The sequence below is a fragment of the Bos mutus genome, chromosome 22 (genome assembly GCF_027580195.1).
Source record: "Bos mutus isolate GX-2022 chromosome 22, NWIPB_WYAK_1.1, whole genome shotgun sequence".
Lineage (NCBI taxonomy): Eukaryota > Metazoa > Chordata > Mammalia > Artiodactyla > Bovidae > Bos > Bos mutus.
Window position 1 is genome coordinate 60,741,608 of NC_091638.1, and position 17,208 is coordinate 60,758,815.

General features: G+C 63.8%; 1 protein-coding gene across 1 annotated transcript; it reads left to right on the forward strand.

Moving 5' to 3' along the window:
• Positions 1-258: 258 nt before the first annotated feature.
• Positions 259-12,707, forward strand: KLF15 (KLF transcription factor 15). The gene is made up of 3 exons (XM_070360321.1): positions 259-398; positions 4,079-5,140; positions 11,620-12,707. Exons 2-3 carry the CDS (start codon positions 4,092-4,094, stop codon positions 11,780-11,782), a joined length of 1,212 nt encoding a protein of 403 aa, XP_070216422.1. The 5' UTR covers positions 259-398; positions 4,079-4,091; the 3' UTR covers positions 11,783-12,707.
• Positions 12,708-17,208: the final 4,501 nt, after the last annotated feature.

A 17,208-nucleotide genomic window follows, 5' to 3' on the forward strand; every position in this document is an offset into this window, starting at 1 on the left:
AAACCTCGGGAGCCAGCAGCGGCCAGGCCACGGCGACTGGAGGGGCGGGGCAGGGGCGGGGCCTTGGCCTGGGAGGGGCTACTGGGCGGGGCCGGGACGGGGAAGGGGCGTGTCCGGGGGCGGGGCAGGGGGGCGGGTCCGGGGCGCGTGACGCGCGGCGCGGGCCAATGGGGCGCGCGCCCGAAGCCGAGCCTCCTGCGAGCCTTCGCGGCGCCCGGCGCGTCACGTGAGCCCGGGGAGTGAGCGCCGAGAAGCGGCGGCGGCGGCGGGGGCTCGGCCGCAGCGACGCGGGCCGGGCGAGGCGAGTGAGTGCGGGACGCGCGGCCGCCGCCCCCAGCGCAGCCTGCGTGGGCCCGGGATCGCCGGGCCTGGCCGCCGGCCGGCCGTGCCGAGTTCAGGTGGGAGCGCGCGGCGAGGACGGGCGCGCCTGGACCGGGCCCGGCGGGGGCGCCGGGGGCCCTCTGCGCGTCGGACCGGGCGCCCGCACGGCTGTCCCGGCTCCGCGAGAGCGTCGGGGGAGATGTCGGCGGAGCGGGGCCCTCGGCGCGGGGCCGGGGCCGGGGCCGGGGCCGGGCAGGCGGGACGGCGATCCCCCGTGCCCACCGGCACCGGCCCAGTCCCCGCGCCGGCCTCGGCGCCTGGCCCCACGCGTCCGCGCGTCCCTCGCGGGCCGGCCACCCATATGGCGGGCGCGGCGGGGCCTGTGGGCGGAGGGGTTACTGCCGGTCACCGCGGCCGGCCCAGGGGAGGCGGAGCCCGGCTCCCCCGCCCCTTCCCACGCGCGGTCCCACGCGCGCCGGGGCGTCGCGGGGCCCCCACCCGGCCCTCAGCGCGCCCCGCACGCGCAGTCACGCGGCAGGAGCTCGCGCCCCCGCCGGCGCCCCCGCCCGCCCCTCTGCGGGTCCCTTCGGGCCCTCCCTCCACCCCTGCTGTTTGCCGGCCCAGGCCCCGGGAGTGACGGGTCCCCGGGTGCCAGAGGCCCTGCAGCCACTCCGCCGCCTCCAGGGACCCGGCGGAGCGCGGGGAGCCCCGCCGCCCCACAGGTGCGAGGCCGCGGCCGTGGGACTCTTATTTTGAAGGGCGGCCCCCCCGCCGTGGTCTGCACGCTGACCCAATGGAAGGCCCTTGGCCGGCGCTCGGCTTGTTATCAATTACATGTTGTTCCTGCGGCCGCCGTGTCCCCGGGAGGATAAACAGCAGGCCCGGCCGGCCGGGCGGGGAGGGGCGGAGTCCGGCCGCGGCCGGGGACGCTGCCCGGGACAGGGCGTCCCCCCCTCCTCGCGGCCTGCGTCGCTGGCCGGGCCACGTGCTACTGTGTTTCAGGGCCGGTCCGGGCGCCCCGCGGGCCCCGTGGGCTCTGTGTCCGCGTCCTCCCCGCCGAGGAGACCTGCCCGAGGACCCATGCCGTCTGCTGCGGGCCCCACCCCCGGGCCTTTGCACTCATCAGCAAAGTGCGGCCAGGGTCTTGTTTCAGATTCGGGGGTAGACAGTCCAAATGGCTTATATTCTGGTGGGGAGACCGAGAACGAAGTGCATAAATACATAACTGCAGTCGGAACTGTTAGGAAGACTATGATGCAGGGTGGTATAGCAGCGGGTGGTGGGCAGGTAGGGAGACCTCACAGGGAGTGACTTCGGAGCTGAGGGATCTAAATCAGGGGCTCCCTCATAGAGGGCTGGGAAGAGGGGTCTGTGGAGAGGGAAGTGCTGGGGCCCTGGCCTGGGGCCCTGAGGCTGGTGAGCTTGTGCACAACCTGTGAGTGGGGCAGGTGGAGCAGTGGTCTGGGGCACACCAGCCTTCTGGGAGGAGACTGGGTCCGTTCCTTTGGGGCTCTCTTAAGTTCCCGCCTCCCCCGTCTTGCTGTACTTATTCCCCTCTTATTTGTTTTATATCATTTAATCTGTGGATATCTTAGTTTATGTCTCTAAAGTGTAAGGCCTCCTTTGAAAAGTATGTACCAACCTCAATACATCATCCCATTTAAAAATATTGACTGTAATTCCTCAATATCATGGAATAGTCAGGTAGTGATCACATTTCTGGGGAGAGTTTCAAGGGCAGGGACAAGGCCTGGTCTGCCTTTCTGCCTGGTTCCTGCCTGGTTCTAGGAAGACCGGAGTCCCCGGGTTTTTCAGCATGGCGGCAGAGGGGAGAAAGACCACGACCTCACCCTTGAGGCTCACCCTGACGGCTGGTGCTGCCTGTCTGCCCCTGTAGTGAGTGCTCAGCTTGTGTAAGCTCATTGGTCTTACAAAAACCCAGGAACTAGGCACAGTTGTCAGGATGCCCACCCAACGCATGGCACAGAGAGGTTGTACTGCCTGCCTGAGGTCACACAGCTGACAAGCTGCAGAGACTGGAGCTCAGTGTGGGCGACGGGGTGGAGGTTGGGGTCTCAGGCTGAGTGTGGGCTTTGTTCTTCACATTATCTGGCATTTTCATGCCTTCTCAGCACCTGATTCACTGAATAGTGAAAACTCCCAGCTTTAATTCCTTACCTAAAAAGCCAAACTTCTCCTGCAAACCCTGCCCTGGATGCAGACTTGCACCTTATTTTCCTGGGGCTCTGTGAGGCTTCCTGGCCGGGTCATTACACATGGGACAGGTGGGGAGACTGGGGTTTGGGGGAGCAAGGACTGGCCCCAGGTCACAGCTGAGGATGGCCTGGCCCTGGGAGGTCCTGACCACTGGCTGGGCCTGCTGACTGTTGGGCGGTGCTGACCGTCGGGCAGTGCCGGGCCCAGGCCGAGTGCTTGAGACAGAGATGGTTGTAGTGGGAGCGGACGTGGTGCCCGGCGGCCAAGACTGTCTGCTTTAGCTGCAGATCGTTCCCCTTCCTCAACTCAGTAAACACCCGCCATGGTCACTGGGTGGGGACAAAGGTCTGCAGAGGTGGCCCTGTCACAGCCACTGTTGACTCTCCTTGGACACCGACCCGCATGGCCTTCAGCCTGCCCCTGTCCTCTCTGCTGACGTGCCCTGAGCCCCTCCTGGGCACCAGAAGCCTCACCAGGGGCTGGGAACACAACCAGAGGCGACCGCCCAGCCTGCACCACAGGGGCCCGGGTCTGGTAGGGAGGCGGCGTGAGCTGGGTGAGTGCTCCACAGGGTGCTGGCTGGGGGTCTCATCGTCTGCCCGGCAGCTGTGAGTCAAAGGCGGGAGTAGCTGGGCCCTGGGACTGGGGTATGTTCTCCCTGAGTTATCGCAAGGCAGGGCCCTTCCACCACTGGTGAATCCCCTGAAGGTGCCCAGTCCAGTGGAGGGTGCTTGGTGGAAGCCTGTCCCTAATTCACTGGAGAGGCAGCCGAGATGTGGTGGGCCCGAGGACCAGGTTGTGGGTGGGCTGCCCCCTTTCAGGTGGTCAGACAGCCCTTGAGAGGGGGTCTTTAATTTATGCCTCAGAGTAGACTTGTCTGGTTGAAATACAAACTCCTCATTTATATTTGAGTTCTCAGATGAAACAATTTTTTAGTATAAGCCTGCTGTATCCAATGTTTGGACATACTTCTGTTAAAAGTTGTTCATTTTTTTAAAACTCAGTTTCAAGTTGAACCGGGTGGCCTTTATTTTTATTTGCTCAATCTGGCAAACCTACCCAAGCTGCAGCAACAGGGGGTCAGAGGGCATGTGGCCATCCTCCTCCCCCAACAACCCCCGCCAGCAATTCTGCAGGAACGGGACCAAGGTCAGTTGTCCAGGAATGATGGCGACTCTGCTCAGCTGGATGGGGTTCCCGCCTGGCTGTTGGGGGTGCAGAGCGCCTCCTCACACGCCCACCCTCTCCCTCACATGCACTCACACTCAGACATGCGTGTTCCTTCTCAGAATTGTTCTGAAAAATCTGTGTGAAGCCGCAAGAGCCGGGTTGTGCAATGGGCTTGGAGAGCACTTTTACAAACAGGTGGTGCAATTCCGGAAAACACGCTTGCAGCGTTCCCCCATCGGATGGATGGAGGCAGGATCCAGGCCTGGGGTGGCGGGAGGCTGTGGCTGGCCACGGCGTGGAGCCAGGCGCCTCCAAGGAGGGGGTTGACTGCGCTGCTTTCCTGACGGGGCCTTTTTGGTTTTCTCTGCAGCCGCCAGGCCAGCATGGTGGACCACTTGCTCCCAGTGGACGAGACCTTCTCGTCGCTGAAACGCCCCGTCTGTTTTCTGGGTGATGGGCGAGCGTACCACATGCTACCCTCGCCCCTCTCCGAGGACGACAGTGACGCCTCCAGCCTCTGCTCCTGTGCCAGCCCCGACTCGCAAACCCTGTGTTCCTGCTATGGAGGCGGCCGGGGGGCTGAGGGCCAGGACAGTATCCTGGACTTCCTGCTGTCCCAGGCCACCCTGGGCAGCGGCGTTGCGGCTCATGGCAGCCCCATGGCCTGGGGGACCTGGCGGAAAACACCGGCCCCCGTGAAGGGGGAGCATTTCAGCTTCCCCGAGTTCCCCGTGGGCAACCCCGATGATGTCCCTCGGCCCTTCCAGCCCACCCTGGAGGAGATTGAAGAGTTTCTGGAGGAGAACATGGAGCCAGCGGTGAAGCAGGCCCCAGAGGGCAGTGGCAAGGACTTGGACACCTGTGGCCAGCTCTCCACTGGGCCGCACAGAGGCCACCTCCACCCCGGGGCCAGCGGCAGAGAGCGCTGCGCCCCTCCGCCGGGGGCTGGTGCGGCTGGCAGCCAGGGCCCAGCTGGGGCCCCTGCCCCCGACCCCCCAGTCCCCCTGCTGCTGCAGATCCAGCCGGTGCCGGTGAAGCAGGAGTCGGGCGCCGAGCCCGCCTCCCCGGGGCAGCCCCCGGAGGCCGTCAGGGTGGCGCAGCTGCTGGTCAGTATTCAGGGCCAGACCTTCACACTTGTGCCCCAGGTGCTGCCCTCATCTAGCCTCAGCTTGCCGTCCAAGTTCGTGCGCATTGCCCCCGTGCCCATCGCCGCCAAGCCCCTTGGGTCGGGACCCCTGGGGCCCGGCTCCGCGGGCCTCCTCGTGGGCCAGAAGTTCCCCAAGAACCCGGCGGCTGAACTCATCAAAATGCACAGGTGCACTTTCCCTGGCTGCAGCAAGATGTACACCAAGAGCAGCCACCTGAAGGCGCACCTGCGCCGGCACACGGGCGAGAAGCCCTTCGCCTGCACCTGGCCAGGCTGCGGCTGGAGGTCAGTATGGCGGCGGCGGCCAGGCATTGCGCAGGGCCTGCGCGCCTCTGCTCCCGGGGTGCGTGGCCAAGACCGCGTCCTCTGCGCTTGGATAAGGCTGCTTAGGGCGGGGAGGGGGTGGGCAGGCCCAGAGGTCCCCTTGTGTCTCCGAGTGCTGGAGTACAGTTTCACGGTGACCAGGTGAGGCTGTGGCTGTGCCGGGGAGGGGCTGGGCCATGCTAAGGGCTCCCCTGATGGCGCCTGGGCTGCTGAGAGCCGCAGAGGGCGGCTGCGCACTGCACATCCCCGCGGCATTCCCGTGCTGCGCGTGTGCGTGCCGCGCGACCCCACGGCACCCCAAGGGTAAGTACCACCTCTCAACTCCCTTCATCGCTGAGCGCACGGAAGCTGGAGCAGCTTTGTAACTGGCGGGCACGCAGCCCTTTGCTGATGGGGTCGAGCCCAGGGGCCAGAAGCAGCTGCCTGTACAGCCTGAAGGCCCAGCCAGTTGACAGCCGTCCTGGGGGACCTGGCGCTGTGCTGGGTACGCCAGAAAGGCCACTGGGGGGGCTCCAGGCTCGGGTGCCAAGCCAGAAGCGGGAGACTGCTTCCAGGCTCTCTACTCGGTGCACGGTGGGGGACCCAGCTCTCAAAGCGGGGGTGGGGGGCTTGCCCAGGGTCACCCAGCCCCTGGGCAGGCAGAGCGGGTAGGACCCCCATGGGCCACCCCCAGTCCCCCTGGGCAGGCTCGCCCTCTTGGGAGGGAACCTTTTCCTGAGGCTCTGGCACAGGTCAGGGATGACATGCTCAGGACGCCCCCCTGCAGGAAGCTGGCCAGCCCGGGAGGCACGTGTGCTCCTTGCACACTCGGTCCTGCCTAGTGTGGCTTCCGTGTGAGGGGGTGGGAGGCATGCTTGGCTTTGTGCAGACCGGAGCCTCACAAGGGGCACGTGTGGCCACACGGGATTGTGCACGCTGCATGTTTGTGCCCATGCGTGTGTATGGGTGCACACGACACCCGGTGCTTCCTGACGGCATTGCTCCTGAGAGCGGGGGAGAGCCGGCCCCAGGCCGGAGATGCTGGCCTCAGCGTCGCGGCGGGCTGAGGCTGGACGGATGGGAGCCCTGTGCCCAGCGTCCCGGGTTGTGAGGTGCTGAGCTGGCCAGAGAAGGGGCTTTGCCTTGGCACCCACAGCCCTGAGGGCTCCGGGAGCCCAGCTCCAGCCCTGCACTGCCCACAGCATCAGGCAGAGTCAGCCGGTGTGCTTCAGGGCAGGCCCAACAGCCGGCGGGAAAACCAGGGTCGGTGGGCAGACCCGGGGCCCTGCTGCAGTCCAGCCGCAGCAGGGGATATCCTGACCCCAGGGGTGGGGCGGCTGGTGGCAGGGCGTGGACTCCGGTCCAGCTCTGCCCCATGGCCAGTGCCCTCCCGTGGTCCCCTGGCCAAGCCTCAGTTTCCTCATCTGTTGAGTGGAAGGCTTGCTTGCGGCCTCTGTCCCCCAGGGCCGTGTGTGCAGGGATTGTCTGGGTCGTGTGCCATTCTTGGATGAGGTCAGAGTGTGAGGGACCTGGGAGGGGTCACCCCGCTTCCACTTGGCGGCACCCACGCTGCAGGGTGGCACCTGGAGACCCCCAGGCCAGTGCTGTCTTCTTGGTGGGGGTGGGGCCGTGGGCAGCCTCACAGTCCTGGGCACTGTCCATCCCCCCAGAACTGAGGCTGGGAGGAAGGGTGTAGTCATGGTCAAGGCCGCCCACTCAGCCGCTCCCCTGGGAGAAGAGGATCTGAGTTCCGGGCTATCCTGGAGGGCAGACAGGACCCTCGGCCCAGGGCATCAGGGGGGCAGGTCGTGAGTTCCCCATGGGGGGAGGTGTGTAACCCAGAGTGGAATTCATGGTGGGCACTGCCTGAACCCTTGCGTGGTCTTGCCCAGGACCCCTGAGTGGGGGAGGGACGGTGGGAGCCTGGCACCGTGAGGTCTCTACAGAGCCCTTGGGAGCCGTGTCTGCCATCAGCCAGGCGGGCAGCTTCTCCTGGGTCTGGCCCTCATGGGTCACGTGTGGCTCACGTGAGGCAGAGTCCCTGCCAGGTGGGGAGCTGAGGGCGCCTGCCCCTTGCGGGGGCCGTGTCTCGCTGGTTAGTCTTCAGGGACCATGAACTGCTGCTTATGCGCCCATGAGTGGAGTGTCCCATCCACGTGGTCATATCTGCCAGCCGAGTGGCAGAGGGGCGTCCTTCCAGCATGTGGGTGGGAGGGTGGACTGACTTCGGGGCAGCTCTGTCAGGACAGGACAGGGGGGAGGGTGACAGTGGCCAGCTCACCAGGCACTTTCTGAGTGCCAGGCACTGTCCTGAGGGTCTTAGAGCTGGGCTCCCCTCTGCAAATCCCCACCTTGGCTTCCGTGCTTCCTTCCACGGGGGCCTCATTACCTTTCTGCCCCTCAGGACTTCCACACCCCCAGATACGCTTAGATTCCTATCCAGACACCTCATTCTGGACCTCAGGCTCATGTGGTCTGCCCGCCAGGGTCCCTCGGGCAGCGCGGGCTGGCACGGCCCCCAGTGGCCTGTGTCTCCAGCACTCTCCTCCGGGGGTGGCTGTCGCTGGTCTCGCCATGACTCTGGCTCTTTCCTTCCCACATCCTGGTCTCTTTGAGGCCTCCCAGCACCCCTGTGGTTTGTTGGCACCATCTCGTTTTAGGTAGGGGGAAACCGAGGCCCAGAAAGATGCAGTCATCCTCCACGGGGACAGAGCACACCCCGCCGTGGTGAGGCCAGCATGCCTCTTCCACGTGCAGCCCCAGGGCCGGGCTGGCCACCACCTCTCACTGGGCAGCGCTCTCGTGTGCCAGGAGTCCTGTCTCTTCCCCGAGGTCATCAGCCTCCAGGCATCAGCTCTGGGCCGGGAGGAAAGGGCTGAGGAGTGAGACAGTGAGACACAGCTCCGGGGTGCTGGGCGGGCGCCCTGCGTCATCCTGAGCCTGTGAGCAGGCGTCAGCCTCTCGTCCCACTTTCGTTGTCCAGTCGCTCAGTAGTGTTCGACTCTTTGCGCCCCCATGGACTGCAGCATGCCAGGCTCCCCTGTCCATCGCCAACTCCCGGAGCTTACTCAGACTCATGTCCGTCAAGTTGATGATGCTATCCAACATCTCACCCTCTGCCGCCCCACGTTAGAGAAAGGAAACGTGGCCGGAGCCGGCATGCAGTTCTCACCATCACCCAGCTGGGAGGTGGCTGAGGCAGGGGCTTGGCCCAGGCTCCCTGCCCACCCCACCCCACCCGGCAGGCCATAGGCCTGGCCCGCCCTGCAGCAGCCCCTCCACACCTCCAGAGGGGGTGGGCCACCCCCTGCGCCACGCCTGCCCTCCCAGTGGGCGCTCTGCGTCCCAGACCCTCTCCTTCCTGGTGGTCCTGGCGAAGAGCAGCTGCCTGTCTCCCTCTGGCGCCTGTCCTGTGTCCTGCTCACTGAGGGCCAGGAGCGCTGTCCCCCAGGGTCATCCCTGGCCTGGGCGACCTCCCACCACTTCCTTCGGTGTCTGATCGTGGACCCTGGAGTCCCTGCTCTTCCTCATAGGGACGCGGCTCCAGAGGCCGGGACGGGGCTCGGGCCGGATGGGCCTGCTTGAGGCCGCGCGTAGGAGGTGCTGTCGGCCTCTGCCTAGAAGTTCCCGCTTCCCTCTTGAACACCGGCCTCCCCTGTTCTCTGCAGAGATCCTGTCCCATCTGAGGAGAGTGCCCTCCTTCCTCCACTCCTGGGGCAGTGGTGGGGCCCGGGTCTCCACGGTGCACGGGGAGGCTGAGATGGGGCCGGGGGCTGCGACAAGGCCCCGAGCCCTGCCTGTGGTTGCAGCCCCGCGCTGATCCTGGCCCCACGTCCCCACCGCCACCCTCGGCCTGGGTGCTCACAGTGTCGGCTTTCTGGCTGACGGAGGGCCCCCTGAACCTGTGCTTCCCTGCAGCCCAGCCATGGGGATTGTGGTCGACACTCATCAGGGCCCAGCTCGCGGCCGTGGGCCCCGCACCCGCTCTGCACCCTCAGTCCTGGCACCTGGTGTGCCCTTCCCTGTGCCTGGGGAGCACCTCCGAGAGCTTGGTGACTTGCCAGGTGGTCAGGCAGGAGGAGCAGGGTCTGCTGCCCACAGAGGCTGAGACGTAGCCGCCCTCCCCATCCTGTGTGGCTGTGGTTTGGGAGAAGGTGGGCTGGGGGTCATCTGGGAGCTCAGGTCACAGGACCCTGAGAGGGGAGGGGGCATCCGGGGGCGGGGGCTGCTCTCGGAGCCGCTGTCCCTGCTATGCACCCCTCCTAGGCATCCCCCGACCAGAGGCCACTTGCCTTGTGTGTCCACTGTGGCCTCTGAGACGAGCCTCGGAAGGTCAACAAGAACCCCAAGGCTCCACTGGAAGAGAGAGGACCCTGAGGACCAGGACGGGCCCGCATTTGCTTGGGGCTACACGGGCTCGCACCGAGCCATCCGGCCTCCTCGCGGCCCCTGTCCTCACGCCCTCCCCGGGGTGGTGTCTCCAGCGGAGCTGGTCTTGGCTCCCTGAGTGGGAGGGTGAGGCTGACCCTGTGCTTCGTGCTGGGGGAGGCGTGGGGCTGGGGGCCGTCGCGGAGCCTCCTTGCTGCTGCCCTGGGGGCCCTGACTCCCGCTGGGGTGGGTGGTCCCGGGCTGGCCCTTGACGGCCGGAACCTTGGTGCTCCTTCCAACCGCTTGAGCTGCAGGGGTGCGGGGCACCCTGCCCACTCTGGGGGAGGCCAGGCTGCCCGTGGTCACCAGGACGGGAAGACCTGGGTCTGGCCCCTTTTGCTCTGGCCTCGGCCGCTCTGTGGCCGCTGACCCTGGGTCAGGGCCTCACATCTCTGCACCTAGGTTTCCTCTCATGGCAGATGGGCCAGGGTCTCATTGCCAAAGGTGCTGACGGCACTGCCCTGCACGCAGGCACCCGGGCCGTGAAGTGAACACCAGCTTCCAAGCACAGGAGCCTGGACGCGCTCTGGGCACCAGGAGAGTGAGGAAGGTGGAGCTTGTCCTCCACGCCTCTGGGCTGAGGCCCCCACTCAGTCTTCCCCGTACAGCTGTGGGTCTTGGGCTTCCACCTGGAGGGTCAGGCCCGGCCGAGCCTCTGACTCCTCCTTGGCGGGGCGGGGACGGCTGCTGCAGGCACCACCCCACCTTCCTCTCGTGCGTGGGTCCAGCAACAGGGGTGCTGGGCCTGATGCTCCTGTGTGTGTGTGTTCACGTGGGTGAGCGTGTGCACACGTGCATGTGTGTGCCCCGTGCTCAGTCGTATCCGACTCTTTATGACCCATGGGCTGTAGCCTGCCAGGCTCCTCTGTCCATGGGGATTCTCCAGGCAGGAATACTGGAGTGGGTTGCTATACCCTCCTTCAGGGGATCTTCCCGACCCAGGGATGGAGCCCCAGGCCCCCTGCAGTTGCAGGCAGAGGCTTTAGTGTGGCATGTTTGTGTGTGTGCATGTGCCCTGGGTGCTTGTACACCCCGGGGCTGGCGAGGGCTGCCTCTCTGACAGCTCTCTGTCCTCCCGAGGTGCTGCTGTGTCTGCTCTCTCACTGACGCACAGACCAAGCACCCCAGGCACCAGGTGCTGGGCTGGCCGCGGGGCACATGCCTTTCCTCATGGAGCTGACGGTCTAGTGGCTCAGACAGACGTTCATCAAAAGCTTGGAAACTAAAGTTGCTGCAGTGGCAGAGGCAGAAAGGAGAAACGCCTAGTGCTTCTAGGCCCCAGCTGTGGGTGGGGTGCAATCCTGGAGGGCTTTCCTGAGGAGGTGACATTTATGCTGAGGGCTAAGGGATGCGTGGGAAGAGCCTTCCGGATAGAGGGGACGGTTTGGGCACATGTCCCAGGGCTGTTCGTGTAGGCAGAGCGCAAAGCACAACAGTGTGTATGCACAGGGTGGGGTCTCACTGCCAGGATCAAGCTCAGGAGTGGGGAGAGGCTGGAGTCCCTGAGGTCGGCCATGGCAAGAGCTGAGCCCTGTGGTCAGCTGGGGTCCGTGGCCGCTGCTCCTTCGCAGCAGCTGGTGGGGCTGCGACAGGGAGGCAGCTGGGCCGCCGTGGAGGCTTCCGAGCACCTTGCAGGGCGTGGTGTCGTCTTGGGACCTCTCAGCTGCTGGGAAGGCAGGCAGGGTCCAGGAGTTGTGGGGTCAAGTCTGAGGACCCCTCCTCTGCTGTGACAAAGGCCCTTCCCCTGCAGGCTGGTCAGGGCCTCCGCCCCAGCCTGCGCCCCCAGTTGGGGGACTTCGTGGAGGATGCTCCCAGGGGCCCCAGGCTCTGGTCTGAGGGGCTTGAGGCACAGCTGCAGTTGGGGGGCCTGTGGGGTTACCAGCTGCCCTCAGGCCACTGCACGGGGACCGGCCCCTCTCGCCTCCCTGGAGGGGCGGCGGGGGAGGGGCAGGGTGGGCTCGGCGCCCTCCCCGCGGACCCCACGGGCTCAGCCGGGCGGTGGGGGCGAGGCCGCTGACCGCCCTGTCCCGCAGGTTCTCGCGCTCGGACGAGCTGTCGCGACACCGGCGTTCGCACTCGGGCGTGAAGCCCTACCAGTGCCCCGTGTGCGAGAAGAAGTTCGCCCGCAGCGACCACCTGTCCAAGCACGTCAAGGTGCACCGCTTCCCGCGCAGCAGCCGGCTGCCGCGGCCCTGACCCGCCCCCGCCCCGGCCCGCGCCCCCGAGCGGCCGCCTCCGCCAGGCACTGGGTAGCAATAAGTTATCAGCCCCCGTTGGAGGGACGTGACGCCCATCTGGGCCACCTGGAGCCCTGGGGTGCGGACTCAGCACCGCCACCTCCCCGGGGACCCGGCGCGCACGCGCCCGCGCCGGCCGGAGGCAACCTGCGTGCCCCGCACTTTCCGCGGCCCAGACAGAACCCCTCCTGCCGGGCTCCCCGCCTGGGCCTGGGCCGGGGCCAGCACTCGATTGCCGGGGAAGAAGTGCGCAGTGTTGAAATGTCAGTTCCCGGAGGGAGCGTGCGGGGAAGAAGGAAGTAGGCCAGAAGTCCAGGCTGCACTGTGTCGTGGGCGGGGCTCCTTCCGTGGCCTGACCGCCAGAGTCCGCGCGCAGGGCGGTGCAGGGGCAGGACCTGGCCGCTGGGTGGCTGCGGGCTGGGTGAAAAAACCCCTCTCGGCAAGGCGGTAGTGCATGTGCTTGAGTTAAACGTGCGGGAGAGACGGACAGACGCAGGTTTGCCCCAGGGTGACGGTGCCGTGTGGCCCAGCCCCTCGTCCTGTTTGCAGACAAATCCTTCACCTTCAGGAAGAGAGGGCTGCTGTAGAGAGCTAGTAGAGTCTCCCAAGCCCTGATCTAGAAGTGCATTCCTTGTTTTGTCTAGAAATTAATATCAAATGAACTAGCTTGTTTTGAGAGGTTTATTTCACATCCTATGAATGTATGTAAATAAAGTGTACATAGGTGCATCGACAGAAAATCTTTTAATAACATATCAACATTGTGTAAATTTGAAATAAAATCTATAAAGCTGGTGTACATATGTTACAATTATGTATATTTTCTTTGGTTCTTCATAAAAATATATTTGCCAATAAAAAGAAGAAAGAACTTGATAACTCTGCATTGGCATGCTGTTTTCCTTGGCCCTGCCAGGAGATGGAGTGATTCTGGGGGCTGAATCTGGTTTGCGACGTGGGGGGGACACAGGGGCTCCGTGGATGTCCAGCCCCTGGTCCCCCAGCTCCACGCCCGAGGCTGGGTGTCTGCTCCTCTGTGTCTCCAGGGCTGTCTGCTCCACAGACCCGCAGCTGCCCGATTCCAGCTTCACTTGGAAGAGACCACAGGCGGGCCCGGCCCACAGGGCCACCACTCCATTGAGTTCCTGTCTGAGACCCTTGCTTGGCACTTCCTACCTTGTGTGCAGTGTACTGAGCATTGATTATGCACTCACTGTATGCACCGGGAAGGGGGCAAACCGTTTCCTGGCCACAACTCCCCCGGGGAAATGACACGTGATGCCCGCTTGCAATTCTGAACAGATCAGGCATCTTGACCAGGCGGAGGCAGTGCCTGGCGTGAGCTCTGTGGACGAGGCCTCGACCCTGTGCCCCGGTGGGCCAGGAGGGAGCTGGCCGGAGGAGCTGGGCCGCGCACCAGCCTGCTTCTCTGTCACGTGCCCTGGGGGCTGTCAGTGACAGCCTCGGACCTGGAGCTGGTGCGGGAGCTCCGCGGGTCTGCAGGGGAGACGTGAGGGAGGCGTGTGCGTGTGCACCGTGTGTCTCCTGCAGTGAAGGCCCTCATCCCCGCTGACCTGGGAACCTCCTGCCGCAGCCATCTGTCTGTCCAGTAGAGCACAGCACAGGTGCAGAACGGACACCCCATTCTTCCCGGCCCTGGTCCTGGGGAGAGGACCCAACCTTGTGACCTGTGCCCTTTGACCCTGACTGGACACACTCCCCCGGGGCAAACATGCCCTGGGGAAGCGAGGCATTGATCTCCCCAGAGGTGCCTTCTTCATCCATAGAGAAGCAGCCCAGTTACAAGGGACCCGGGGGGTCAGGAGGGTCACACTGGAGGATCTGTGAGCACACGTGTGTACACGACTGAGTGCCAGCTGGACACGGCGCGCCTTTCCAGGTGCGTCCCCAACAGCCACCCGTGGGGCTCCTCAGCCCGGGCGGCCTCTGTCCAGGCCCAGCTAGGCGAACACTGGAAGGTGTGCGGTGCTGCCTGCCACTGCTGGGGTCCCCGGTGCCCCAGAGATGCCTCTGCCTGTGGGAAAGCAGTTTAGAGTGCATGCTTTGCTCGCTGTCCGTAGACTGCGCCAGGCGGACAGGCTTTGTGTCAGCCCAGATCCTAGAATACGCACCATCATGCTGAGCTGCAAATTCTGGTCTCTGGGCACCACAATTTACTTACCAATTAAATGTAATGGTAAATACCACTAACTAGCTTTAAGATTGTTCCCGCATGTTTGCTCTGATACGTAATGACACAGAACAGAGCAGACCTGCACAGCTTCATGTACAGCTTTCAACGGTGGGTTTTCTGGGTCAGAGAGCAGGCCAGTAACTTTTGCCAAATTACCATCCAAAAATCAATTGCACTGGGAACATAATTTACTCGCGCATTCAGTGTATTATCTGTTTTTCCACACTAGAACATGAACTCGGGAAGAAGGATTTTGCCTGTTTTGTTCAGCACTGTGAGCCCAGCTCCCAAAACAAATATTTGTTGAGCAAATGACGTGGGTGGTAAGCAAGCGCTATTGCTAAAATTGGGATAAGATATAGAGGTTAAATATACAATTTAAAGTTAAAAAGTCGTCAGCAGAATATTGGCTCCAAGGATTGTTGTTCAGTCACTCAGTCGTGTCCAATTCTTCGTGACTCCATGGACTGCAGCACGCCAGGCTTCCTTGTCCATCACCAACTCCCGGAGTTTACTCAAATTCATGTCCATCGAGTCGGTGATGCCATCCAACCATATCATCTTGTGTCATCCCTTTCTCCTCCTGCCTTCAATCTTTCCCAGCATCAGGGTCTTTTCAAATGAGTCAATTCTTCGAATCAGGAGGCCAAAGTATTGGAGTTTTAGCTTCAGCATCAGTTCTTCCAATGACTATTCAGGACTGATTTCCCTGGAGGTGCAATGGGGGCAGTCAGAGCCTGCCGAGCTCCAGGCCCAGGTGAGCTGGTGGGGCTGGGCTGGGGGGCACACAGGAGACAGAAGTGTCTCCCGGGGATGCGCTTACATCAGCCCCAACACAGGCGGCCCTGCCCGGCAGTGGGTACCAGAGTCTCCAGGCATGCTTTATGCCCCTCTGCCCTCTAGGTCTCTGTGCTGGGCACAGCTCCAGTCCAGGGCCAAGGCCTGAGCACTTTGTGGGGCTCCTCGCCTCACGACATGACTTCCCTAGCGCATCCCTGCTCTAGAGCCTCAGCTTCCTCGCCGGTCAGTGGGAGTTGGCAGGGTCCCCTGCCAGTGGAACTTCAGGTTTCAGGGGACCCTTGGGGATGATGACTCCTGGACCTGCGGGTACTGAGGGGCTCGGCTACCCTGGGTCCGTTGCTGGGGGCAGCTGGTGGCCGGGCGATGTGAGGGCCGTGGGCTGAGCTCCTGCCCTTGGTGGCTGGCCCTGGGGAGACAAGCCCCTCCCTGGGTCCCTCTCTGCTGACCGCCCAGCAGGTGTGCACCCTCCTGCCTTTCGGTGGGGCTCGGGGCCAGATGAAGCAACGGCAGTCCGACACCCCAGCAAGGTCTGCAGCGGGCTGGGGAACTGAGGGCCGCATGTGAGTTGTTAGGTTTGTGGTTCCGTCCACACACTGGGCTGCCAAACAACAGGAGGATCCGGTCTTTCCGCCTCTCTAACTGGAAACGCTCTAGAAAGGGAATCCTAGCGAGAACTTTTGAGGCCAGCCAAGTCGACACAGAATGTTTCAGGAACATAAGCAAAGCTTAACACTCCCGTCTCAGGTGGGCCCATTATGGAGGGCCCCTCGGAGGAGGTGACATCAGGGGAAGGAGACTTGGGAGGAGCAGATGGAAGGGCAGTCAAGCCGAAGAGACAGCAGGTGCAAAGGCTCCGGGGCAGGAATGGGCCTGCGTGTCTGAGGCCTTGAGCCAGGCGGCGAGGAGGGGCTCGAGGGCAGGCAGGGCTCCCCAGTGTGTGGCCACCCGCAGTAAGACGCCACCTTTTGACTCAGCCAGCTTGCATGTTACCAAAACAAGTGCTGACTCGAGTCTGTTTTCTGTTCCCTTTTCTGCTGTTCCCTCTGCTCCAGTCATTTACAAAAGCGAGAGAAAGAAAGGAAAAAATATCCAACCCGGCCACTTAGCCCCCTGACCGCTGATTTAGCCGCACTCTCCTAGGGGGTGATAAAGACTTCTGGGTTCTCAGCGCAGTGGCAGTCTGCTGCTCCAGCGAGGGAGGCACTGGACCAGACTCAGGCTTTCAGGAGGCCCTACCGTCCTGTGCAAAAGGCCGCAGTGCTGACCCTGGGGTCCCGAGGAGTAAGACAGCCCACCCAAAGGGGCGGAAGGCTGTGACCACGACTTCACGACAAGACTCCTGGGTTGGGGGGCAGGCGGGACAGGGCAGGGGCTGGGGCCATGCCAGGAGCCCCTCCGCCCTGTCCCACCCCCTGGCCTGCTGGGGCCTCCTGCTGGTTGAAGCCCCAGGGGCGCAGCCCAGGATTGGCCTCTAGGACCTGGCCGAGGCCCCAAGGGTGACGAGTGTCGAGTGACCGCCTGGAGACACAGGAGCGGACCGAGCCAGGGCAGAGCTCGAGGCTTCGTGGGCCCGGTGGTGGCAAGGGGGCGAAAAGGGCCTGAGAGTGCAGGGGCGGGCCTCGGAACTCACTAGCAGGTTGGATGGGGGTCGGGAGAGGCTTGGATTTCCTTGTGGTGGCCCTTTGGAAAAAAACAAACGATGCAAAAGTGTGGCAGAGAGACAGGCAGGGTTGGGGGAGAGACCAGGTTTCAGGGCGCACAGGCCTTGAGCTGAGCGGGACTGGACAGACAGGTGGTGATGCTCAGAATCCTTGCGCGCCAGGAGGGCGCAGGCCCCTGCTCAGGACGGGGCAGAGCTGGCCATGTGAGATGCCTCCTCCCGCTTGGGGGCCACAGACAGTCCAGGGCCCCAGCGCTGGGTCCAGGGCGGTGGAGGGGCTGAGAAGGACCCCCCCCTCACAGTGGACTGTTTTCCGCTGGTCCATCTGGCCGGGGCATCCAGGTTGACCACCACCAGGGCTGTCGTCTGGGATGACGGTGGGCTATGCTGGGGTGATCCAAAGACAAAGCACAAACGTAGCAGAGGTGGTGCTCAGCTGGGGTGCCAGTGAGTGAGACCAGCACTGTCCCTGCCCCTGGCAGTTCCACGGACGCCTGACGATGAACGTGGGCCAGAGGCTGAGGCAAAAAGAGAGGGGTGCAGCAATGTTCCCTAACTAATGTCTTAATTAGGCTGGACTGCGGTCAGGCTTCTCGTAAGGGCACCCGGGTGCGGCCCGAGGATGAGAGGCTCGGCTGAGCTCAGAGTCCCGCAAGGGCTTCCTGGGCCAGACCCGGCACGTGCAAAGAGCCTGAGGTGAGACAGACTGAGAGGAGGCCGTGCATGCAGA

Excerpts from the sequence above, each read along its gene's own strand:
- KLF15 (XM_070360321.1), top strand. The coding sequence starts at position 4,092 with ATGGTGGACCACTTGCTCCCAGTGGACGAGACCTTCTCGTCGCTGAAA. Across the intron at positions 5,141-11,619 it reads TGGCCAGGCTGCGGCTGGAG|GTTCTCGCGCTCGGACGAGC; the intron begins GTCAGTATGGCG and ends CCTGTCCCGCAG.